At 35.6% G+C, this 25752-nt stretch overlaps 1 protein-coding gene across 3 annotated transcripts; it reads right to left on the reverse strand.

The window, feature by feature from the left end:
- Window positions 1–9877: 9877 nt before the first annotated feature.
- Window positions 9878–15849, reverse strand: LOC131159768 (sucrose synthase 6-like). 3 transcript variants are annotated; one of them, XM_058114928.1, is made up of 15 exons: window positions 15458–15849; window positions 15195–15352; window positions 14829–15030; window positions 14389–14507; window positions 14067–14287; window positions 13061–13152; window positions 12616–12792; window positions 12298–12414; window positions 12017–12183; window positions 11655–11882; window positions 10962–11528; window positions 10636–10774; window positions 10455–10534; window positions 10322–10348; window positions 9878–10228 (listed from the first exon to the last, which is right to left on the reverse strand). In XM_058114928.1, exons 1-15 carry the CDS (start codon window positions 15728–15730, stop codon window positions 10213–10215), a joined length of 2583 nt encoding a protein of 860 aa, XP_057970911.1. In that variant the 5' UTR covers window positions 15731–15849; the 3' UTR covers window positions 9878–10212. The 3 variants fall into 3 exon arrangements, with proteins under 3 accessions (XP_057970911.1, XP_057970912.1, XP_057970913.1); XM_058114929.1 differs by lacking the exon at window positions 10322–10348 and having other exon boundaries at window positions 10446–10534; window positions 15458–15848; XM_058114930.1 differs by lacking the exon at window positions 10322–10348 and having other exon boundaries at window positions 9878–10249; window positions 10446–10534; window positions 15458–15848.
- Window positions 15850–25752: the final 9903 nt, after the last annotated feature.

Raw genomic sequence — 25752 nt, forward strand, 5'->3', positions numbered from 1 at the left:
AGAAATGGAAAAGCTTGAACAACTACTACAAAATATTGAAAAGCCTAAGCAAATTCAGGGTCACACAAAATTGCCATTAATTCTCTTAGAACTGTCGTCATATCAACTCTGATGCAAGAAGTCAATTCTTGCTTATATGGGTATCAGTTAGTTATTTATTTATTTTTTTCTTTTTTCCTCATGTTTCCTTGTTTTGGGTGCATTGAGAAACCATTGTGAAATTTAAGGAAATTATTGCCGATTATAAATTATTTAAAAAACAAAAAAAAAAAAAACAAAACAAAACAAAAACGACAGTCGCTAGTTTATTCTACTGTTCGTTACAAAGTAACTATTTAGTGGCATTTTTATGAAGTGCTTAATTAGATTTCAAAACCCATGCCTTATATTTCTAGGTATGACAGTGCTTACTATGATGGTTGGCACTGATAAAATTTAGGGCTATGATTATAATTGGAAGCAAAATTTGAACCTACGTTTGAAAGTCCCTTTCATTGTAATGTAATAGCATGAGTGTTGCTCAAATCACAATCTTATTCTGCATAATAGTAGGTTTTGAAAGTGACTTGATTCACAACTTATGGAGTTCTCACGGGTTGGTCGCTACCATTTCGTGACTCCTTGACCAATCTCTTCTCCTCCTACTCACAAGCAATTGCTTATTGGCACTAGGAATCAAATCCATAACCTTGCCTCTCATACTAGTTGCAGGACCAAGTTCTTGCTGTATCAAAAATAATAACTAATTGTAAGTGAGTGATACGCAAATACGACCACATGATTTGAGTGTACTTTGATCCACACCACACATCTTTGCCATGTGGGTTGATTGCTACTGATGTAATGGATGTAATCCTAAAGGGGAGGAGGTGAATTGAGTTTTAAAAATATTTTTCTAATTTATACATTTGTGTCAATTCACCACGATTCATATCTCATTCGAAATAAGCATGCAAGTAAAATGATTAGGCAATGAATGTGAACTTACACATGTGCAACATATCTCATTTAAATTAAATGTGTGTATGCAAATGAATGTAATAGTAAATAAATAAACATACACATATGAAAATTAAAGTGCAAAAAATAAATGTGAGAGAGAGAGAGAGAGAGAGAGAGAGAGAGAGGAGAGAGAGAGAGAGAGAGAGAGAGAGAGAGAGAGAGAGAGAGAGAGAGAGAGAGAGAGAGAGACATGATTTGTTATCGAGGTTCGGCCAAACCAGCTTACGTCCCTGCCTGGGGCATACCCCCAAAGATTCCACTATCCATACTCACTTAAACAAGCAGAGTAGAAACTGTTTACAACCTCTCCTCACGAGGTAAGGAATACACTAGTTACACTTACTAGGTAGAGTCAAAACCCAGCCACACTTTACAGGCGGTGCCAAAACACAATTCAATTACTTGGCTGAGCTCAATTGGTCTCCTTTGCGGGGCAGAGACTCCCCAATTCAATTTATTGGGTTGAACCAAACCGGTCTCTCTTATGAGGTAGAGACTCCCAAGCTCAATCAACAAGCTGAGCCAAATTAGTACATAAAACCATTTTTGTACATATAAAATGCTTCTAAAAATCAGCAGAAATGTACACATGAAAGCTCTTAAAATGCACTCTATAATGATATAAAATAATCTCATAGAGTAAGGGTATTTTCAAAATAAATTTGTAATACTAGAATATGATGTATATGACAAGCTCTACACAGATGTAAATCCAAATAAATTTCTCCAAAAATTATTTTTCAATAAAGAGTGTATGAGAGCCCAGGGTTTGCTTTCAAAGGTATTTTTGCACAAATGAATATATATGATCTTTGGTTTGGAAATAGTGTGCAAAAATATTCATAACCGAAAAATGAGTTTCTTCAAAAATATTTATGAAGAAGGAATATGTAGAGAAACACTAAGCTAACTTTCAAAAAATGATTTTCAAGAACGAAAGAAAGAGTGGAAGTACGTGCTTATCAATGAAAATGAATGTCCAAATAAAATACTCTTTTGTAAAATAAATTTTCAAAGAATGATTGAAAGGGAGTTGGAGAGAGTGTAACAATTTTACCCCAAAAGATAATTTTGCAATAAAATGTTGTATGGGGGAACTTTGATTAAAAAATAACCCAAAAGATTTGAGAGAAATTTTTGGCTAATCAAAGTTACTAAACATAGTTATCAAGGGGGTATATATAGATTTCTGAAAAATTTGACCATTTGGGGACATACTCGATATTTTTCAAATTTTTTAATTAAAAAATTAAATGTGATTAGTGCTAGAAAATGACCGAAACCCGAGAGGTTCGGTCGGCTTACCCTAGCGTCGATTGGCTAACCTCACACACCAAATTTGAATTTCTCAATGGGTTCGGTCGGCCGAGCAAAGGGCTAGTTGGTTGACCTAGGGTGATTTTCCTTTCTTCATAAGTTCGGTTGGTTGGCCAAATAACCAGTTGGTTGAGCCTTGAAGGTCGGTCGGCTAAGACTATTTTGATCTTAAAAGTCGGTCGGCCAGATAATGTAGAAAAGCCAAGTTTTGAGGTCGGTCGACTATGAAAGCTAAGTTCAAAAACGGTTAGTTGACTGAGCTTAGTCAAACTTTGACTTCTTGCCCAAGGTGTGGTTGGTTGACTAAGGCACTTTGAACGTGCATGGGACGGTCGACCGAGGTCAGTGAAAAACATAAGGTTTAGCCCTATTTTTGACCTTAAATGATTTAAAACTTTTTGTATGATTTTAGTTGTTAAGAAAAAGGTTTTTATTTTACCGTGTTGGGTGTCCTAAGGTCAGTCTATGATCATTTTGAACTTTGCAATCATATCATATAAGAACTACATTATTACAGACCAAATATAAAAAAGTAAATGTAATACAAATTAAAATAGATGTCTTCTTCTTTTTCTTTACTCTTCACTCTTTATGGAATATGCCAGATTGTATAGACTTTAAGTCCTTCAGGCTTCTATTTCCGTTCCTTTATGTGTATGTTAAATTAATGGGATTGTTCACATGCTAAATACACACATAAAAAATTTGTGCTTTGTCAGCATCAAAATAGGAATCAGATTAAAAAATTTAACAACTACTACATAGTAGCCAACACCATTGATAGAAATGTATAAGCAAAACACCAATTATATAGATTGTCAACAATAACATTAACATTTTATCCTATATTTAGTACCAAAAATATGTACATGCTTTACACGTGGAGTTAATAAAATTCTATAGATAAATGAAAATTTTCAAGATGTTTTTTAAGAAAAATTTTAAAAATCCTTCGTTTATTTTGCATTCATCTCAATATATTTATATATAAGAAACCATATACATTTTACACACTATTTGGTATCATCGAAAAAAGAAAAGAAAAGCTCCACACTATTCATAAATTTATGGACTAACTATTGGTTCTTAATTGACTTTTTATATTGGTTTGCCCAACATTATTTTGTTCTACTCCACATGAAACACAAGTCTACATCTTTGTTTGTATATAGAAGAACATTTGTTTCTAGTAGTCACAAAGTAGAGTTTTGATATCGCATGATGATGTTTTATGCCAATGGAGATGCATTCTTGTATTTACAACTAGAAGAGGAGGGGTTTTGATATAAAAGCAATGCTCCTCCCATATTAAGAAAGTGCAATGAGGTGCTAAATGAACTGAAGCTTCAAATGCATTTAAATTATTGAGACCAATAGAGACACACTTTGGAGTAGATAGGGTTTCCCTTATCAAGGAGGAGCTCACTTAGCTTTATGATTTCAATCTTATAGACAATTGAATGTTGACTTTTTGAGTCCTATCCTATTTGTTAGCCTTGGTGTATTCCCAAGAAGGGGGCGGGGGGGGGGGGGGGGGGTGAATTGGGTATTTAAATTTTGTCTTAAGTTTGGCTAATGCAACAATAGTTTTCACAACCTAGGGTCTTTATGTATACACATAAACCCAAATGCGTAGATAATATACGGAAATTAAATCATGCGCAACATTCATAAAATAATGTACATGTGTAGAAAAAAAAATTATAGAAAAGTAAAGTGCACACACAATATGTTATCGGGGTTCGGCCAACTGTGCCTACGTCCTCACCTCTAGCTTGCAAGTCTGAGAATTCCACTAATGCTCACTTAACGGGTGGAGCGGCACCAGTTACAATCAGGTCAATTAACGGGGCTGAACTCAACCTACACCTTACTAGAATGGTGCACCTAACTTTCCTAACCAGGTCTAAGCCAATCCAGGACTATTTAACAGGGCTAGTCTTTCTCTTCAAGCCTACGCCTGGAATACAAATGATATGAAAATTTAAGTACAAGTAAAGTGCTTGTAGAGACCCGAACCCGTAAATAAGGAGAATAAATAAGAAAAGGGTAAATATGGGGTATTCTAGCAGGGTTCGTTGACAAAGGCAGAATGATCATTGACGATGTACTTTCAGTGCTTCATTGACGAAATTCAAAGCGTCGTCGACGAAGGAATACCGAGCAAGCCAAAGAAATATACGGGCGGGTACATTATTATCCGCAGTTATCCACGAGGAAAGATTTCAGTTATTATTATGTATGTACAGATTTTTAGAGACAGAGATTATACTTATGTACATTAGAAGTATCTTAAATAGTAATCTAAAACACTGGTATGTTAAGCAACATGCAAATGATGGTGGTTTCTATTACTTGTACTGTATTTACAGATCGAGTTATACATGATCTTATAGAAACAGATTTTTATAATATTGTAACTCATCTGCCACATACTAGTAATAGCATATTTCGTCTTACTGAGCGTTGTCTCACCCTAGTGTTTAACCATTTTTTAGGTGATTCAGGTAGGCAAGCAGACCAAACTCATAGATAGAGGGGCTTTCAGTATTACCTTGATAGTGGAGTGAGTATTGTGGGAGTATTTTTGTATAGCCCTAACCAGTTGAGGGTATTTTGGGGAAACAGTTATATATGTATATTTTGAGGATGCATTCTAGCACTCTGGTATTGTATATAATTATATATGGTTATGTTTATTTGATTTCTGCTTCTCCTCGCTTAGGTTGAAGATTCAATTTGGTATCAGAGCATTTTAATTGTTATAGTATAAAATAAAATAAAAACATGGAAATTAAGCAGGTCGTTACATGACCTACTTGTGCTGTGTGTGTCCCAACCGAATTTTAGAGCCTTCTTCTTTTTCTCGGAGGCTTTCATTAGTTTAGGACATTCAGGCTTGATGTGTCGAACCTCTCTGCAATTGTAGCAAGTTGGCGGATCTTCCTTCTATTTCCTCTGGTTAGACTCTCCTCTTTCTGATTTCAAGTTCTAAAATTTTCTATTAAACTTCTTATTCTTATTTAGGAACTTTCCAAAATTCTTTGTTAAAAATGTCATGTCATCTTTTGATTTTGAGTCACTTCTTTCACTAGAGCTGCTAAACGATGCCTTAAGAGCTATTACTCTCTTTGCTTTATTCTACTTATTTTTCCTCTCATTTATTGCTAGCTCATAAGTGATGAGCGATCCGATCAGTTCGTCAACTGACATCTCTTTCAGATTCCTTCCTTCGGCTATAGTAGTAGCTTTAGCTTCCCAAACTAGAGGTAGTCCCTTAAGGATTTTCTTGATCAACTCATAAGTAGGGTAAGATTTACCAAGAGCATTTAATGAGTTTGTGATGTGTGTGAATCTAGTGTACATGGATTGAATAGACTCATCAGCAGTCATCCTAAATGCCTCATATTCACTAGTAAGCATATCTATCCTACTATCTTTTACATCCTTAGTGCCTTCATATGTTACTTCTAATTTTTCCTATATCTCTTTAGCAGTTTTACAGGCCATTACCTTATTAAACTCATTGACATCTAGTGCACAGTATAAAAGGTTTATTGCAGTAGCATTTATTTGAACAGATTTCAAATCATCGTCAATATACTCATCTTCAGTATTAGGTACATTTACTTTATCAACTACTTTCATAAGAATATGGTTTCCTTTAGAAACTATTCTCCACACTTTCCAATCAACATTTAAAAGATATATACTCATCCTTCGTTTCCAGTAGGTGTAATTTATACTTCAAAAAATTGGTGGTCTAGTGGACGAATGTCCCTCACCGAATGGGGTTACACCGATGTGTGCCGTTTGATCTCGCATAATCTTCTTCAACATCTTTTTGTTGGTTTGAGAGAAGGTATCCAAGATTCTCTTGGTTTTGTATATCTGATCCAAAATATCCTTGGCTTGTGGGTTCTTTTTCTTCTTGATTTCGATTCTTTAATTCAAAAGATTTTTTTTCATTCGATGATATGAAAAGATCCTTTTTTTTGTTTTCCATTGATGTTTTTATTTTCCCTAACATTTTCATTAAAATTTAAAAGAAGTAATTTGATTGGTATAACCCATGGTTTAATCTTATATCCATTATAAAGTAGTACAAATTCTGGGAAGAACCAAAGTCTCATATTCGATATGGGACGATTTAGTATTTCTTCATTCATTCCCATCCAATCCAAAAAAAACCTTTTTGGATTGGATGGGTTGATTTCTTGATGAATCGTGGGATAAAAAAGACCTTTCTTATCAATTTTATCAATTATTTGATAATTATTAGTCCCAGTTTTAGTATTTTTATTACTGTTGGTATCGATATCGATCCAGGACTCAATATCTACTTTTTTTCTAAGACAAAAATTGATAATTCTCCAATCCAAATATTTTCTATTCGGATTTTTCTCCATATCCCTAATATCATCTTCTCCTAGAGAATTTTTTATAGGGGTACTCCCCAGCATATCAAATAATTTGCGTTTATATGTGTTGTAATTATAATAAATCATTTCATTTTTTTTTACTTGAAATAGTGATTCATAAATATAGGAGTCTTTCTTAGCTTCATAACTAATAGATTTATATGATAGAAGATCGTATCTATAGTGTTTTTTAAAATTTTCTTTTTTATTTGATAATGAGTTTTCTTCATATTCAGTTTGTTTTTCGTAATGAATTAATTGGACTTTTTCATATAAATCCCATTTGTTTAAATCTTTATTTTGAACCAAATGTGAATTCTGGTGTTATCTCAAGAGAGGGGTGAATTGGGTATTTTAAAAAATAAGTCCTTCAAGTTCTAACTTTGGAAAACTATCAATTACAAACTTATAAGCTACTTACAACTACCTCAATGTTTTTCAATTAATCAACCTAATGAGTGATTTTTTCAATCAACCTGATTTACCAAGTTACTTCGTAGACCTACTATATATTTAAAATATTCACAATATTCACACAAAGAAGATTACATAGAAATTAAATAGAGGTAAGAGTAAGAGAGATGCAAACTCGATTTTTACGAGGTTCGGCCTACCCCAGCCTACGTCCTCACCTTGAGCAACCAACTCAAGGATTCCACTAAAATCCGCTCCTTTAACTAGGACGGAACTTCTTTTACAATCTGTTACTTACAAGAGGCGTAGCTTTCTCTTCAACCTCGGTTCATAGCCCCAACTGTGAATACAATATAAAGATTACAATTTCTAGTAAACTCAAAATGCTTCTAACCAAACTAGTAAGTACAATAGAATTCCTAACACATAATCATATGATAAAACATGAAGCTCAATATGCATGTAATGATGAGATCGTTATATAAGTAATGAGATGCTTCCCAAATTTACTTTTTAATCAATATCTCCTAAAAATAATTTCTTGAAAAAAAAAAAGTGCTTTGGAGATCATAGGGTTTAATGTCTAATCACTTTATGCAAAAATAGAAAGCAAGATCCTTTTAAAAATAATCTTGAATAACACGCAGATCTATGTTCTTACTATCAAATAATTTGTAAAATTAAATCTTTGAATTAAAATATAACCTTGAATATTGTAAAGATTTAAATAATTTTTTTCAAAAGATATTCCTCAAGAATATGTAGAAGCTCTTAGAATTTTGCAATTAGATAGTTTTTACAATAACCAAATGCCAAATCTTTGAATGAAAATATAGATTTGAATATCTCAAAGATTTTAGTTTTAGAAAAAATTTTCCAAGTATTTTATTCAATCAATGAATACAAAATACGTAACAATATTTTTGCCCCCAAGAAAATATAAAATATAATGAATGTGAAAAACAACAAAATATGATTTGAATGCTCAAACTACTCAAACCTCAATACCAACGACGATTGTAAAATATCTGCGTGAATGTCTTTTGATCAATGTAACAAATGCCCAAAACTGGATGTAAAATCTTTGGAGTGCAGGCACAAGTTTAGAAATATGTTCAAGGCTCTCAGAATGTAGGAAAAAAGTTCAAGGCTCTCAGTAATATGCCAAAAAGTGATGCTCTAGGGTTTAGAGATTAGGTTTATAAGTGTTCTCGACAGTTGATCAAATCTTGGCCGTTGGATCATTTAAAAATAAAGGTTTTCGTCCGTATTTGCTCTGAGAACGTCGTTTTGTGCTGCGACCTTCGTCGACGAATGGGTACGTTTGTCGATGAGTGTACAACACTCATTCGTCAACGAGTGTACAACACTCATTCGTCGACGAGATCCTGAGTTTGTCGACGAGAGCACTATCTGAACTTTTTGAGCTCTCGATATTTTTTCGTCAACGAGACAAAACTGTTCATCACTGAGTGACCTTCATGCGTTCGTCGATGAAGCCATGGGGTTCGTCGACGAGGCCTCTAAAATTTGCCTCTAAAAATTAATTCAACCAATAACTAATGTAAATGAATATTTCATGAAATGCACGAGTCCTAAGGTCATTATAGGGAATGTTTGAGTTTCAAATTATATCATATGACATATGTAAATACATTCAACTCTAAATACTCATTCCCATTGAAGATCTTGAACTTGAAGCTTTCTTCTTCATCATTTTATTCGTCTAATTCCATGGATTGAGGCAAGTGATATGTACTTTAGGATTCTCGTGGTTTCCATATCAAGTTTACCGTTCATGCATTTTAAATCATGATCATGTTCACAAATTCAATCGCACAAGTCAAATACCAAGTGATTTGTTATTATCAAAACAGGATTGGACTCATAGAGTCAACGTTTACTTACAAATAAATTCGGGTATAAATTTTAATAAAAATCAAATATAATCAAATTTACTTACACTTTCTTAACTTTGTGAAACAGTCATCACGAATATCTCTAAAAATGAGATTGGAAAAAGTGGGAGAGTGAGAATTTTAATTATAACAAAAATTCTCTTTCCACTACTAATTCTTTTCTTCTTTTGAAAAAATTTTGTGAAAAATGAAGGCTGAGAGCTTCCTATTTATAGAAAAATTTTGGGAAGAAAATAAAATTTATAAAGGAATGTGTATGAGATGGGTTAGGTATGGGATAAGGATAGAGATACATGTGGGGGAGAAAAAAAAATGGGAGTGCTTGCCGATACTCCCATTTAATTAGTTTTAAATTAATTTAATTAATTAATTAATTGATTTTTTTTTTTTTTTTTTGAAATCATTACATCCTCTGCGTCTACTCTGCTTATCCTATGAAATTTCATTTTGACCAAGCCAACCTCTAAAGAGCGATTAAGCCGCAATAGTCTCTAAGTACTCACTTAGACAATGCCTTTCTTCGGCATCAAACATGGAATCAAGGATCCTAATAGAGATACACTTTCGTATTGATACTAACTAAATGTCTATTTTTATTATTTTTATTGTTATTATCATGTTCTACTCTTATATACATTTTTGGGGTTATCACATAGTGACTAGTTTTTCATTCGTGCATAATGCAAACTGATATCAGATTATATTCTGAATTTCATTGTATCCTGAAAATATATTTGCTGACTTAATGCACACCAATTTTATGGGAGCAAATAACATTTTAAGGAAAATGACATTATAACGTGCCTTGAAATGTTTTCTATTCTCTAACATTTTATACATTTGTTATTCTGCATCATTAAACATAAACCACATTGTAACAAATTGTATTGTTAAAATTATTGCACAATACATCCTTTTTTTTTTTGGGGGGGGGGGGGGGGGGGGGGGGGGGGGGGGTTGTGTGTGGGGGATGCTTGCCCTTTATTGACTTAAATACAACAGCTTCACCGAGACCTTGACCAGGTACTAGACTGTCAATGAATCAGGAGGAAAAAAAAAAAATGTGCATGCAACGACACAAATGGCAATATTAGATGCTAAAAGATGCAATCCAACCGAAGGTATCTTGTCTTCAAACATCACACTCCAAACAACCTGAAAGTAAATTAGTATGGTCTGAATAAGTTAGTTTGAACAATTGAAAACTTGAATTTAAATAAGGGGTAAATGGGGTTCGCAGCGTCATACCTCGACAACGATCGCGAGCGCCTGATGCTACACAAGAAAATTTTGAGTTAGTTTGAGCTAGCAAGCCTGCCTGTTTTTAGAAACAAAGAGAAAGATCTGAACTATAAAGATTTGTCAGGGTTACGTAACATGCCTTTGAGTGGGCTGTTGTTTGAGTGTTTCCTTTGGTTCTGGGCGTGGAGGTGCTTCTGGTGGCAAGAGCATTTTTTTGGTCTGTAACATTGTCACAAAATGAGGAGCATATACGAATTCTTCAAAAAGATGTTGACCATAAGCAATATATGAGACAAGATAGGTAAAATATGCATATATACCAAGTTGCTGAAATGGAGATTATAGAACAACTGGATATATCTTTGCTTTGCTTGCTTCGGTTCCTTGTTCAATTGTCTCCAGAAGGTATAAATACTACCCATGTTCAACACCTTGTTTGCATATATCTTCCATGTGTAGCTATAGCAAACAAATAAAAGGAAAATTGAATTATGAAATCCAAGGAAGATTCAAGACAGAAAAAGAGATAAATAAATAAACCCTGAAGTGAAAATAAGCCAGAGATTGATTAGTACATATGAATAAAATTGGCTATGGGTATGACTATATAGTATATATAACTAGGAATTGACTAAGCTTTTGTTACCATTCTTCTATACGGTTTAGGCCTGCTTCTGAAATCTCATTCCAGTATCCAGTATCATTCTTGCACTTCTCAAAGAAATCAGCAATTTTATAACCGGACTCGTCTCCGTCGTTGGGATTAATATGAAAGCCGGAGACCCCGTCAACAATAATTTCGGCGGGGCCTCCTTGATTAGTAGCAAAGGTAGGCAACCCACAGTTCATCGCCTCAATAATGGTAAGACCGAATGCTTCGTATAAAGCGGGCTGCACGAAAGCTCCCTTTGTATCAGCTATACATCGATAGAGTTCTCCATTCCTTTGTCTGTCAGTCTGTGCAGCAATCCATCTAATCTGACCTTTCAGCTGGTATTTCTCTATTAGCGAGTGCATCTTGCTAATTTCAGCCATTTCCTCTCTATCTTTCGATTTGGAAGGCTGGAAGAAACCCGCAACAACAACAAGGTTAACTAATTCTCTCAGCCTCATGTTCTTCCCATACCACTCGGTTAACCCAGTGATGTTCTTCACCGTGTCAAGCCTTGCCATTGAGAAGATGATGGGCTTTTGCGTGTCTGCTAGATATCCCCTATATATTTAATTTCCAAAGTATTACTCAGAAAAAGTTGTTCAAATCTATGCAGTGCTCCGATAATGTTAATCTTCAAATCAAGGCCTTCTGAAGTACAAAATTTATGCAAGGCTGAGAACTTACATGTGCTCTTCAGTGTCCCCTTTATTGTTATAAAGTAGTTCTTCAATGGCAGGATGAAATGTTGTGAGCCGCTTCTGTTTTTCTGTGAAAGGGAAATACATAGACTGGTCGGCCCCCGGTGATGCAATATTGAACTTGGGATCGAAGACGTTGATCCCGGAAACAACTCTGCAGAGCCCCGGAAGAGTAAAAGCATTGTGGCTTTCATACTGCCCAGGTCTATCTTTGCTGCAACCAAAAACATGAACACGTTTGTTCGTCAGTACGAGATTTAGTTTCTTCCCTCTTTCTGCTGCATGATTTGCTTGCAATTAAAAGTTTGAACATGTACGGCATTTGATCTAATCTAAGTATGATCTAACCTTCCCGCGATCTCTTGATACGTGCTGGTGATGATGAAATCTGCAGCATTCATGGCAATTGTGTCAGCAGTGAATTGGCAGGAGAAATGGTACTTGGGGTCTAAATCTTTCCACTTGACATCAGAGTCTTCGTATTTAGTCTTCTCCAAGGCATGAGCAATGGTTCCCTGCAGGTTTCAAATTTACCACTCTAGCTAAATCAGTTCTGGCAAATTAAAAATTGAGATTAAAGCTTGGAAATGGTTCAAAATAAAAGAAGTAATTAGTATTAATATGTGCACCAGAGTTATCCCCAGTCTGCCTGCCATGAGAGATGCCACCAAGTTCCCATCTGTGTAGTTTCCTATGACGAGGTCTGGCTTTCCTTCCATCAGGTCCAATATCTTTTCTGTCGCATCCTGGTGATACAAATATATGTTGGAATATGGAAACCCTTAAGGAAGAAATAATAGCATTCTTATTTATCCTTTCTATAAATATACCACTGGGTTGAGTCCATTATTTCAATGTACTAGACAAATGCCCTGGAGTCTCTTAAAAAAAAGAAAAAAGAAAGAAAGAAAAAGCAAGACAAGGGCCTAGTAAAGAATAGGATGTACCCGAGTGAACCTCTCAAGATAGGGATAAACATCGAAACGAGAAAGCCATGGGCGAAGAATGTCCCCTTTCTCCGTTTTGAATGGGATGCGGAGAATATGGGAGTGTTTGGTTCCATGGATTGCCTCCAACTCCATGTTGCACTTTGTCCCTCGAGCCTCCGGTATAAGCCGCGTCACCTGTTTGGTTTCACATTCCCCACAAAATGAAAAGTACCCGTCAAGTTCCGCGTTTGGTGGGATTTAGGCAGCAATGGAAATGGGAAAATGATCGAGCCAGGGGAATTGGAATTCCAAATTTTATACTATATAAGGGGGATCGGAAATTTTAAGGGGATGGTGGAGTAAATAAATGATAATTCAAACGAATGGCAAGGCTAGATTGAAATTCCATTTCCCAATGCAACTCACAACAATGTGTATATATATATTTCTGTGAAGAACTTACCACGAGGATTTGAGGACTGGCATGGAGCCCTTGCTCCCTTATTCTGAGAGTTAGTTCCTCTTCCAGGGCTTTGACTTGATCAAGGATGTAAACTACCTGTTTTGATTTTAACCATAGAAACTTAATCACCCTAGCTTCCTCATCAGTATTACTGTATTACAATCAAGCACAAGGTATAGCACATTATGTAAAACTCAAATATATAAACAAACACGCACACACACGAACAATATTAGAGTATTTAAGTGAGTTTAGATAAAGCTAAGTGAGAGTACTGAGTAGTTTAACTTTTGGACACTTGAATTTTTTTTCCTATTTACTATTTTATCCTTATTGTTTTTTAATTGAAAGCTAGATGACATAATATCAAGAGTATTTACTAATAAACCTCCACGGTATGGTTTAGGTGGTAAGGCGAACCCCGGGAGTGCCACTTGACGGTCAGCAGAAATGCCTCCCGGGTTCGATTCCTACCCTTGGGCTCCTGAAATTTACCCCCCTATGGAGTTGTGGGGTTGGTTTCACGGGGCGTGGGATTAGTCTCGGACCGTAAAACGGACGCGGATACCCGGTAATATTATAAAAAAAAAAAGAATATTTACTAATATATGGAGAAAATAAAGAGAAAAAACTGAAAAAATTCTAATGGGCGAAAAAGCAAAAAAAAAAAAATTTTTTTTTAGGATATTAGATTTCAAATGCATACAAATTGGTAATAAAGTGTATGGTTAAGAAAACAGATACATGAACAGGAAAGTTCTCTGTATAATAAAATTGAGTCCTGCTTCTCTATTCAAATTGTGGACGCATATACATATAAAAAGAAATAAAAGGTGTACTCCAAATTAGAAAACGTGCAGAAGTACTATCACTCTCAAAATGATTTATATCTCAGGAGGCATCTGGTAAGAAGTATGCTTATATCTTAAACTTGGCATATGTCTCATGAGGATGTCTCAAGAAATACAAATCCCGAAATAGCTAATGCAACCGCGTGGAAATACACCTACCTGGCCACCGGTGTCGGGCAAACCGAGAACATCGGACTGCCCAAAATATCCATGTGGGGAGAATATTACGACATTAAAAATAGTAGGGAGCCTGCTAACGAACTTCTCCATGCTGAGGGGGTCTGGAGCCTGCAGCAGCTCCGACAACCATCTCATTGTCTGCCTCACCCTCTCTGCAGTGTCGCCCCATCCCTTTTCGAACCCCCACTCCTTCAATCTGGATGCCAAAATCGACATTATATTATTTGTCACATGTCTTAATTTACCTATATCCTTGGAGCTAGAACTAGCTATACCAAAAATCAATGGTAGACTCACCTAAGCTCGAAGCTCGGGAACGGTGTGCCCGTGGGAATTGCAGAGAGGTACACATCCGCCACAATCAGCGCCATCTGAAGCTTTGTCGCTGTGTTCAGCGTCTCATTTATCATCAGTTGCTGCATTTTTCAAACCATCCACAAAAAAATGAATATATGTATATATATATATATACCGATAATGACTTTTTTTTAAAATTGCATTCTGTGTGATGTCTTGATTAGACACATGGTGTTTCAGAAATTGCATTCCAAGTCCACGATATGATTTGGGCTGCAACTGCCGAAGGCATTGAATGTTGCATGCTTTGTATAAGAGACACACACATAAAATATGTAGCATTTTTTTTAAAATAATTAAATAATTAACTGCATAAAATTGATTGTTTATTGTTTAAATTTTATGGATATTATTTATTTTGAATTTGTGTCTAAACGTACGTCTCCCCTGTAGTCCTTGAGTGAGAGTAAGTAATCAAGAAGAGGCTCTGCGCTGTGTAATCCTGATCCTGCACATAGCTTTGAGGTCATGAACTTCGAAACGAAGCCAATCCCACTTCCTATTGAAGAAGAGAGGGTAAGGTGAGGCATTGAGAATTCAAGTGCCCCAAAATCCACTTCCAATGCATTCTCATCATTCGCCCTGCAATTAATATGCAAAATAAAATAATATCATTCCCATGCATTCAAATCTTAATAGAATCAAGTGATGTCATTCTTTTCGCTTTTGGTTCATTTTCATTCGTCTCTTCAATTCTTAATAAAATTTGTTTAGAAAGTTAAAAAAAAAAAAAATCTAATACGTACCATTCTCGATGGTATATTAGCTCTTTGAATTTTAAGTAGTCAGAAGCAGAGATGGACACGACGTCCGAGAGATCTTCAGAGTTCACTTTTACGTATTCCCAGAACCCGGGACTCGGCCTTATAGCAAAGGCCACATGAGGAGGCACAACTGCCGCCTCCTGCATGCAGGCAAATTCATAAATTAAGCCATGGACGTACCCAATATATAAATAAATTAATTAACACGTAGCATAAGGTAGTGATCGAGCTAGAGAGGGAGGAACCTGAGTGGAGGAGAGGATGTAGCCAAGCGTGCCTTGGAAGACCTTGGATCGTTCGGTGGGGTCGTCGATGGTGGCGTCCAGTTCATGCATCAAGTGGGCGCGCTTCAGCAGCCTTTTCCCCATTCCCACGTAGCTGGCGAAGCACTTCTTCATGTGGTACCTGCTCTGCTTCAGCGCTTCCGGCATGTTCTCTGCTATCGACTCCGTCCGCTTCAACGTCGCCGCCCCACCACCACCACCAGCGCCGTTACCACTGGAAGTCGCCGCTGCCATTATTTAGTAATACTTACTTTTATTTTCTTCCGAATTTAATTGAGATGATTACGTGCGTGTATCTGTTTATCTCTATATGTAGGGATATGTATATAGTTTGGATGTCTCCAAATTAACGGAGATTGATACGGGCCGGACGCTGTATATATATATGCAGGGTAGTATAGGTTTCGCGCGAGAATTTAATATAATATATATATATATATATATATATATATATATATAGTGTAGAGGGGGCAAGTTGCTTTTGGTTGGGGGAAGGATGGATTGGATCTGAACTGCTTTTGGGCAGGGAATATATTGGACTGGACTGGGTCGAGAGGAAGGAACATTCCCTTGCGTGTATTCATCTGGCCGGAATCACGAGAAGAAAGTAAGGAATTTAATTATCGTGAGAGAAGAGCGCAAGGAATGAAGCAAAGCGCCCTATGTCTCTCTCTCTCTCTCTGATTTATTTTGCTTTGCGTTAACGCTTTACCAGAATTTAAGTAGAAAATGTGTCTTATTCCATTTCACATGAAATATTAGAAAGAACAAAAAACATTTCCGTGAATCATAAAATTTAGAAATAATCATTTCCTATCTTTTTTTTTTTTAACTTTATTATATTTGCATCCTATTAGGACTACCACTTCATCACGTATCATTACACTTTGAATGCTCATAATTTCAATTTTAAACCTCACATGATATCATTATTGCCATATTTTCATGGGATGAAGTCTGAAAATCCCTATTTGCATCTTAAGGAATTTGAGGAAGAATGCTCTACATTTTTTAATCAAAATTGCATTGAGAAGATTATTAGATTGAAATTGTTTCTCTTAAGGATAAAGCAAAAACATTGTTAAATACATTAAGGCCAAGATCCGTTGGTGCATGGCAAGAAATGCAAATTGAATTTTTGAAAAAGTTTTTCCCAATGCAACGAACCAATGCCTTAAAGAGACAAATCATGAATTTTTCTTAAAAGGAAACCGAGACTTTTTATCAATGTAGGAAAAGGTTCAAATATCTTTTAAATGCTTGTCCACACCATGGTTACGAGGATCGTCGTATTATTAATTTTTTTTTTTTAAAAGCTTTGATACCTAAGATGCGCCAATTTATTGAAACCATGTGTAATGGAGAATTGTTTAATAAAGAACCTGAAGAAGCATTTGCTTATCTTGATTATTTGGCTGAAAATGCTCAATCATGGGACACTTCTTGTGCTTATGATCGAACTAAACCATTGAGGACCATAAGTGAGGGAGGTAAGTATACTTTGAATGAGGAAGATGATTTGCATGCTAAATTTGCTTTATTGTCAAAAAAATTAGAGGCAAATGAGTTAAAGAAAGTGCATGAAGTTCAAGGCATTCCAAAGCAAGAAAATTGTAATATTTCTGAAGAGGATAGTCATGTGACATCCGAATGCCCCACTATTCCAGCTTTTAAGGAAGCTTTGTTTGATTCTTCTCAGCCCGTTACATCATAAACCTTTTTCTGCACCATATTCTAACACGTATAATGCAGGTTGGAGAAATAATCCTAATTTTAGCTGGAGAAATGATCATCCCATGAATTTAGCACATTCCGGAGCTAGTCCACCTCAATATTCAGTTCCTACTCAACAAAATGCACCACCTCCAGCTCCTAGGAAACCCATGGATGACCCATTTCAACAAATGGCCTCTACTTTTCAACAGTTCATGTAAAGTCATACCACCTTCAACAACCAAACCTCTCAAGCCATCAATGACATAAGGAACAATTTAACTAGGCTGAACACAACCTTGAGTACACTAGAGAAAGGTAAATTCTCATCTCAACTCCAACCAAATCCTTAAGTGCAGGTTGTGGCCATGAAGCCTTCATCCTCTACTGGAGTAAATGTCAAGACTTGCAAGACCATAACAATGCTCCATAGTGGTAAGGTGATTGGTACATCGGATAATGTAGCTGACCAGAATGGTAAGAGTTCCATGTCCAAGTAACGAGGTAAAAATTTTGATGTTGATGTTTCTTTAGAACCAAAGGTAACTGTTCCAGCACGTTTCCATCAAATATTGGTTCCACTACATAATAATAAACATCTTGCTGATATTTTAGAAATTTTAAGACAAGTTCACATTAACATTCTTCTTCTTGATGTCATTCTACAAATCCCAGCATATGCAAAATTTTTGAAAGATTTGTGTAAGATCAAGAGGAAACTTAATGTGCAAAAGAAGGCATTTCTCACAAAACAAGTCAACATCATTATCTAGTCCAATACTCCTCCTAAGTACAAGGATCCAGACTCTCCGACAATAACTTGTATTATAGGGAGCTCAAAAATAGGACACGCATTACTAGATCTAGGTTCAAGTGTGAATTTGCTTCTTTACACCACTTATAAGCAACTGGATTTAGGAGAGTTGAAATCAACTTCTATCATTTTACAATTGGTTGTCCATTTAATTAAAAAGCCTAGGGGAGTTGTCGAAGATGTGTTGGTGCAAGTAGATAAATTTTATTATCCTGTTGATTTTATGGTGATAGATGTTCAATTAACTCCTAACTATGTTTTTCAGGCACCTGTCATTTTAAGGAGGCCATTTTTGGTTACTTTCAATGCTTTGATTAATTGTCAAAGTGATATCCTTAATTGACTTTTGGGAATATGACATTAGAATTAAATGCGTTTATCATTTGCAAGCAACCCCAAAATTTAGAAGAACTTTAGCAAATGAACTTGCTGGAATCCCTACTTGATGAAGAACCTTTCTTGTTAGAGCAAGAAATTCAATTGGAGCATGGTTTGTCTAAAACCTTGGAGAGCATTAATGACTTAATTGATGCTAATTTTTTTGCAGGTAACAAAATAGACTCGTTGCGGCAACTCAAATTTGATGACCTGCCACTTCAATCCATAAACCAACAACCATCAAATGAAATTCCACTATCTCTAGTCTTGAAACCACTATCTAATCTCGATCCTCCACAAATGCCGTAATTTTTTACTTTTCCTTCGTTTCATTTTGCATTGTTTTGTTTTATTTTTAGTTTGTTTGTAGGTACATTTTCTTTTAGTTTCATTTTTTGTCCTTTACTTCTCTACCCATGTACTCGTTTAATTACTTCTCTCATTATCACTCTCTTGTCTTTCTTTTAATCATTGAGGACAATGCTACATCTAGTTTGAGGGTGGAAGAAAATTTATTTTTCTGTTTGCATGCCTTAGACATACATTGTTCCACTTTGGGGAAGTGCTCGTAATGGGTTCAAAGCATACTAAATTCCTTACTATTGAATTTTACATGCAGGAAAATGAATTTTTGAGGTCATCGAACATGTAAAGTGTAGTGCAAATTAGAGTTTAGATCAAAAGATAAACTTATCATTTCACTTAATTTTAACCAAGGGAAAGATTGACTCACTTCTAAAAATGAGTAGTGCAAAGGCTATCCCAAGTATAAGTGTAATGCCCCAAACCCTTAAACCCAGGTCCGGTGCGTTATACCTGATAAATCAAAAATCCTTACATACATTCGCAATGGAAAACATAAACATAATCTCCATAAACATAATACCATAATACCGTAATATACCAAAGTTTACTATCTCTATCTAAATTCCATATAATTTATCCAACACCTGTATTTCCATAAATACATACACATCTCCAAAAAATTTTAGTATTTCCACTATTAGTCATCCCTCAACGTCCTTAAAACATAACGACATAAAACTTAAAACATAAATAATTACATCCAAAAGTGTCATCAACATATACCATGTTTCATTATATTCCTCAAAAAGACTAAATACCCTCGAGCTCCCTAAGCCCAACCTCGAGGATGTCCTGAAAAAGAAATAATCATATCCGAGTGAGACACATCTCAGTAAGGGAAGAAACATACATATTAAAACAATGTGTGGCCAACATGAGGTAAATAGATATCATATTAATTACATTTGCAAATCATCACATAACATTGAAATCGTTTTCTGAACCTAAACAATCATATGCAAATATTTAACCCACGAGATTACCCAAGAATAGGGGTAATTACCCGCCCATACAAGTAGCACGCCTCTGCCCTAATACTTAAGTAACCCTAAGGTCACAACTAAAGTATACCAAAGCACTCACCTTACTCAGTAAGCCCTCAAGTATTAGATTAATCTCGTACTCACACAATTCAATAATAATTTATCGGCAAAGACCCTAAAGATAGGGAAATCTACCTGCCCATATAAGTAGGTTCCCTCTACCTTAGTACGTTATGCAACTACTACACATCTAAAGCTACTAGTGCACTCGCTTTTCTCAACAAGCCCCCAGGCGAAAAGTATGCCCCACCCAAATCATAGCATATTCTACGTACATAAATACTTCTAATATCATAATACATTATTCTTTCTGTCTTTATTTAATCATACACATTCATTCATGTTCATAGCTTAACATTGTATTGCATTTTACTTTAAGTGACTTTTTCCCATTTGTATCGTTCACGTTTCACAATTTATTTCATTGCATTGTCATTTCATTGCATAACGGTTTCATTTCATTCCTTCGTACTATAGCTGGTCTTTAGCTATCATTAGTTAGTCCACATAGAAATGTGTTAGAATCTGCTAACAGTTAGTTCACATAGAAATGCACTAGTATCTGCTAACATGGCTATCTTTCAGTTGTCTTACATTTACATTGTTGCATTTAACATACACGGGCAACATTGTTCATGTCATATTTTATTCTCAATACTTTCCTTGTTTAGTCTACGTCTCATACATTTAACATATATTTGCACAGAATCTCATGCCACACAATTTAACAGTAAATTCATACATATTCTTGTAAAGTAGGTCAACCCACATTTAACATTTATATGTTGAAAATACATTTCATTTCTTACATAATTTCTCAGAAAATACCTTTCACTTTCATTTACTTACTTTCACATATGCATAGCTATATAAACATACCTAAGCTCAGAAAACATGATTTTTCATGGTTGGTATTTTAAATCCACATGAAAACATATATATCTATAAATAATACATAATCCATTTTAATTCATAAAAACCTGATTTAATACATAGATTTTCCCCTTACCTGACTTTCAAGTTACGCTGATAGGATCCCCGAACTGATACCCACAACGTTCACTTGGACGACCCTGAATCCAAAAATTCTATCTAATTAAAATAAATTTCAACTAACTCATATCTTACGAAAAACACCTATTTACTACTTTCTAGGCTCCAAATAACATTATTCCTTAAGAAAATCCCAAAATAACTCACTTACCCTGATTTTATGATGTTTTCCAAACCCCTCAATCCAACGATCAGCTCCTACAGCTTTACAGAGAATGATCCTACGAACCCCGTGGTGGTTTCGGATTGTCAAACCGAATCAAATCCGGTCTGAAATCGAAGAGAGAAGGCTGGGAGACCATTTTAGAGAGAGAGAGAGAGAGAGAGAGAGAGTTCGCGAATTCACGCTAAAAAAATGAAGAACAACCTATTTATAGACAAGGTTTCATCGACGAGACATGTGGATTCGTCGATGAGGCACTGTAGAGACTTCGTCGATGAGAAGATAACTTCGTCGCCGAAATTCAGAGTTCCAAAAATACTCTCTTGGGATTCCTTTGTCGAAAATCTTAGAAGGGCACTCATCAATGAAGACAGAACATTCGTCGACGAGGCCTGCTTTTCCTTCTAAATTCCTTCCTTTTTCCCTTATTACCCATTAATTCATTTCATTTATTATATTTCCTAATTATTTTAATTTTCGAGTCATTACAATAGGAGTTATGTAATGTGATAATCAGCCAAAGAGGCCAGATCGTCTCTTTAGGGAATGTAGTTCGGTTCCAAACTCGTGCAACACAGAAAAAAGAAAATAAGAAAACAAAGTTTTACTGAACATAGTTCAAATTCGAAATCTTGGGTTTTTGGAGAATTTGTGATGGATTTAAAATGATGCAAATGTACATAAACTAAAATTAGCACGGGCTCAACTAAAAATAAACTTAATCTAACAATGTCTTAAACATAAATAAACCTAACACTAATGTAAAAAAAAAAAAAACTCAATTCACTAATTGACTCAACTAAGTATTAAAATGAGGAACAAAAAGTAAATAAACAATAACGAATTCTTCAACAATGAAATAGACCAAACACACTAATTATCTTAAACCAACAATTAATTCCAACACTAACTTTAAATAAAAACAAACTAAGCTCCACAATAAATATAACTCAAACTAGATTTAATGGTCTTAAATTAAAGAAAAAAAAAACAAACTGACTTTAATAATAAAGGTAACTCAAATAATATTCAATCTCAACAATAACTTAAAAAAAAAAAAAACTAACTAACTTTAATAATAAATGTTAAAGGAAACAATAGTTAACATTCAAAACAAAGAGAGAGAGAGAGATGTATGCCCAGTTAACACAATAAATTAATTCAAACTTGAAGCATTCAAAATAATAAATTAAAGGATAAGAAATTAATTAAACTAATAAACTACTCAAACAATAAAGTAAACATTAATTTAATGCAACAATAAAATTATCCAAAAATGTATTTAAAACAAACATTAAAATAAAGAAGAGAAGAAGAAGAAGAAGAAGAAGAAGAGAGAGAGAGAGAGAGAGAGAGAGTAGCCGTGAGTGAGGAGAGCCCCCCAAGTTGCTACCTGAGTCTGCTGCTCCCCTATTTTCATGCGGTGCTACCTCTCCCAAAAACATAAAAAAATAAAACCCTACTCTCCAGGTTGCTAAAAACCCCTCAGCCCCCTTTTTTTGACTTTTCATTGTTTAATTCCCTCCTCCAATTTGGCTCCCTGCAGGCCAAAGAGACCCAACACCCTTTTTTTTTTCTCTTGCATGGCCGGGTCACATAATGACCGGCCTTCCCTTTTTTTTTTTTTCACTTCCGTTCCAGTGCATACACAAGCCATGACAAGGCCTAGCTGATCCGCTTAGAGACTCCAGCTTGTATGCGCACATGGGCTTGCTTTTTGAAGCCCAGCTCCGACTCCCTTTCAATATGCTCGAGTGCACGGCCGGTTCTTCAATGCAAGCCCAACTGCTCCCTAAGTCTCATACATAAGGCCACATGTCCTTTGTTGCACAATACATACTTACATATACATATATACATATATATATATATATATATATATATATATATATATAGTGTGACGACCTACTTAATTTTCACCTTTTCTTTAATATAATAATAATAAAATCCATATCACAAATCTCATATCAGATCATAATCCACCCGAACCCATGGGTACCAGGGATACATCAGAACACATAACGGAAGTTTAAGTAGCAGGAAACATATAATCACAATATTATAAATACAAAACATTCATCACAATACTGTAAACACCAGAGTCACTATATCCACTGTATTCCAGTATATATATTCCAAAAACAAAATCTATGGATATTTCCCACAAAATCCAATTATCCCTACTAAAACTTACCCTTCAAAAAGGGCAAAAAATAACTCTAGATCAGCGGGGGCTTTTCCCGCTCTCCTATCTGAGGCTCCTGAAAAGTTTATAGAATTTTTGGGGTGAAACACCTCTCAGTAAGGGAAATAAACTAATACTAGTATGTGGCAGCATGAGTATTTCGTGTTATACATACACCATACAAAACATATTCAGTAACTGTTTGTCAAATCTGGGAAAACATATATATATCAAAACATGGCAGAACATACTGCATTTTCATAAATATATATCATCTCATATAATAATAATACAAAAATATCATTGATAGGTCAGCTGGCTGTTGTCATGTATTACCCCCACATGACTGGGTTCTTGAAGGCGGGACCTGACAATGGTTGGCCGACCACTGTTAAGTCAAAAGTACATTCTGTAAGTCCTATGGGTCTGCCTGACCTGGTCCATACACTAGGGGCAATCACACACTTCTTAAAAACCACATCGACCATTCAATCTCACACCACTCCGTACAGCGGCGTTAACACAGATATCATGATCACGAAGACCATGGACACATAGCAACGGTACTGTGCAAGTGCTAGCCTAGACCAAGCCAACCAGGTTCTGATACATGGATAACTCATATCATTAATTATCAGATCAATCATATCATTTTGCATATATACATATATCATGAAAATCATCGGCCCGTATGCCGGTATTACACATTTCACTATAGCTCAGCCTGTACACCGGCAAATCATAGCACAGCCCATACGCTGGCAAAGTACATCCATAGCTTGGCCCGTATGCCGACAAATCATATCATAGCACAGCCCGTATGCTGGCAAATCACATCCATAGCTCGACCCGCACGCCAGCAAATCATATACATAGCTCAGTCCATACGCTGGCAAATCATACACATAGCTCGGCCCGTACGTCGGCAAATATATATATATATATATATATAAATCTCGGCCCGTACGCCGGTTTTCCATTATAAAAATTCGTATCATTCACATGCCCAAAAAACAGTATTTCATAACATTTTATACTCATGCCACACTAACAGGTTTTTCACGTATTCGACATACCATCATTTTAACAGTATTTTCCCAAATATAAATCATATATAAACATATATACTTTCCAAAAATAAAATGCTATATATATACATACATTTTCTTAAAAAGAACTAGCTTAGTTTATCCCCTTACCTGATTCTTGAAAAGCCCCTAAGAAAATTTGCCCCGCACTCGCAGGGTTCCCAACTCAACACCCTGGAAACAACATTTCCCACAATTAAAGTTTAATATTTCTACACGTATAACACTTCTTATAACTACCGTAAAGTCAAATTTGGCTTAAAAAGTCTTACCTTAACTTAGAGATGATTTCCAACTTGCTTTCACCAACGATCCGCTCCGGCAGATTTGGAGAGAACTTTCCCAGGAGCGTCATGGTGACTTCGGATTGTCAATCCGGCGTAAATCTAGCCCAAAATCAATGTGAGAGAGAGAGAGAGAGAACCGAAGGGGAGAGAGAAAGGAGAGAGGTTGCTTAATAGAGAAGTTAAAAATCGGATTTTTGATATTTATAGAACTAGATTTGTTGATGAGCCACGTCATTCGTCGACAAATCCTTTAATAATTTCTTCGACGAAATTCAGTCCTCATCAATGAAATTCAGTCGGCTCAAAACCTCTCTCAGTATTTCTTCGTCGACGAAATTCAATCTTTGTCGACGAATTCTCTAAAACCCTCGTCGACGAAGTCGACTTCCTCCTTCTGTTACTGTCTCCATTTCCCTTCCTCTTTATTATTTAAATACCATTTTTATTCAGGTCGTTACATTCTCCCGTCCTTATCAAATTTCATCCTCGAAATTTACTATTCATGTAACTCGTCATCCCTTAACAAGAAAAGGGTCTACTCATTTTATTACTTACCCTCACTTGTGGCGGAGGAATATCGTGGTTACATTCCGAGTCCTAGGAGATTACATATACAAAATAAAAATTCTCCCAAAACTAAAATGCTACACTAATTAAACCATTACATATACCTGCAAAAGAAATATAACTTAACTACTTACATTTTACCGAATCAAACTTCTGGGAATAGATGCAGATACTTCTGCCTCATCTGCTCCTTGGATTCCCAAGAAGCCTCTTCTACCGCATGATTCCTCCACAAAACTTTTACCTGAAGAATTTTCTTGTTACGTAGCTCTTGTACTTTCCTATCCAGAATCTGTACCGGTACCTCCTCATACACCAGTGAATCACTAAGCTCTAATTCATCATAACTAATGATATGAGAAGGATCTGAAACGTATTTTCTCAACATAGTAACATGGAATACGTCGTGGATCCTGGACAACATAGGTGGTAAATCTAGCCTATAAGCTACCGGTCCTACTTTATCTAGAATCTCAAATGGACCGATAAACCCAGGACTAAGTTTACCTTTCTTTCCAAATCGCATAACCCCTTTCAATGGAGCTATCTTCAAAAACACATGATTACCCACATCAAATTCCAAATTCCTGCGGCGATTA

The sequence above is a fragment of the Malania oleifera genome, chromosome 7, assembly GCF_029873635.1.
Source record: "Malania oleifera isolate guangnan ecotype guangnan chromosome 7, ASM2987363v1, whole genome shotgun sequence".
Classification (NCBI taxonomy): domain Eukaryota; kingdom Viridiplantae; phylum Streptophyta; class Magnoliopsida; order Santalales; family Ximeniaceae; genus Malania; species Malania oleifera.

Bases quoted from the DNA above. Each gene is read 5' to 3' on its own strand.
- LOC131159768 (XM_058114928.1), bottom strand. From the start codon at position 15,730: ATGGCAGCGGCGACTTCCAGTGGTAACGGCGCTGGTGGTGGTGGTGGG. The intron at 14,288-14,388 runs GTGAGTCTACCA...TTTGGCATCCAG, and splicing joins TTCCCGAGCTTCGAGCTTAG to ATTGAAGGAGTGGGGGTTCG. The intron at 10,775-10,961 runs GTAACAAAAGCT...TGTTTGCTATAG, and splicing joins CTAAACCGTATAGAAGAATG to CTACACATGGAAGATATATG.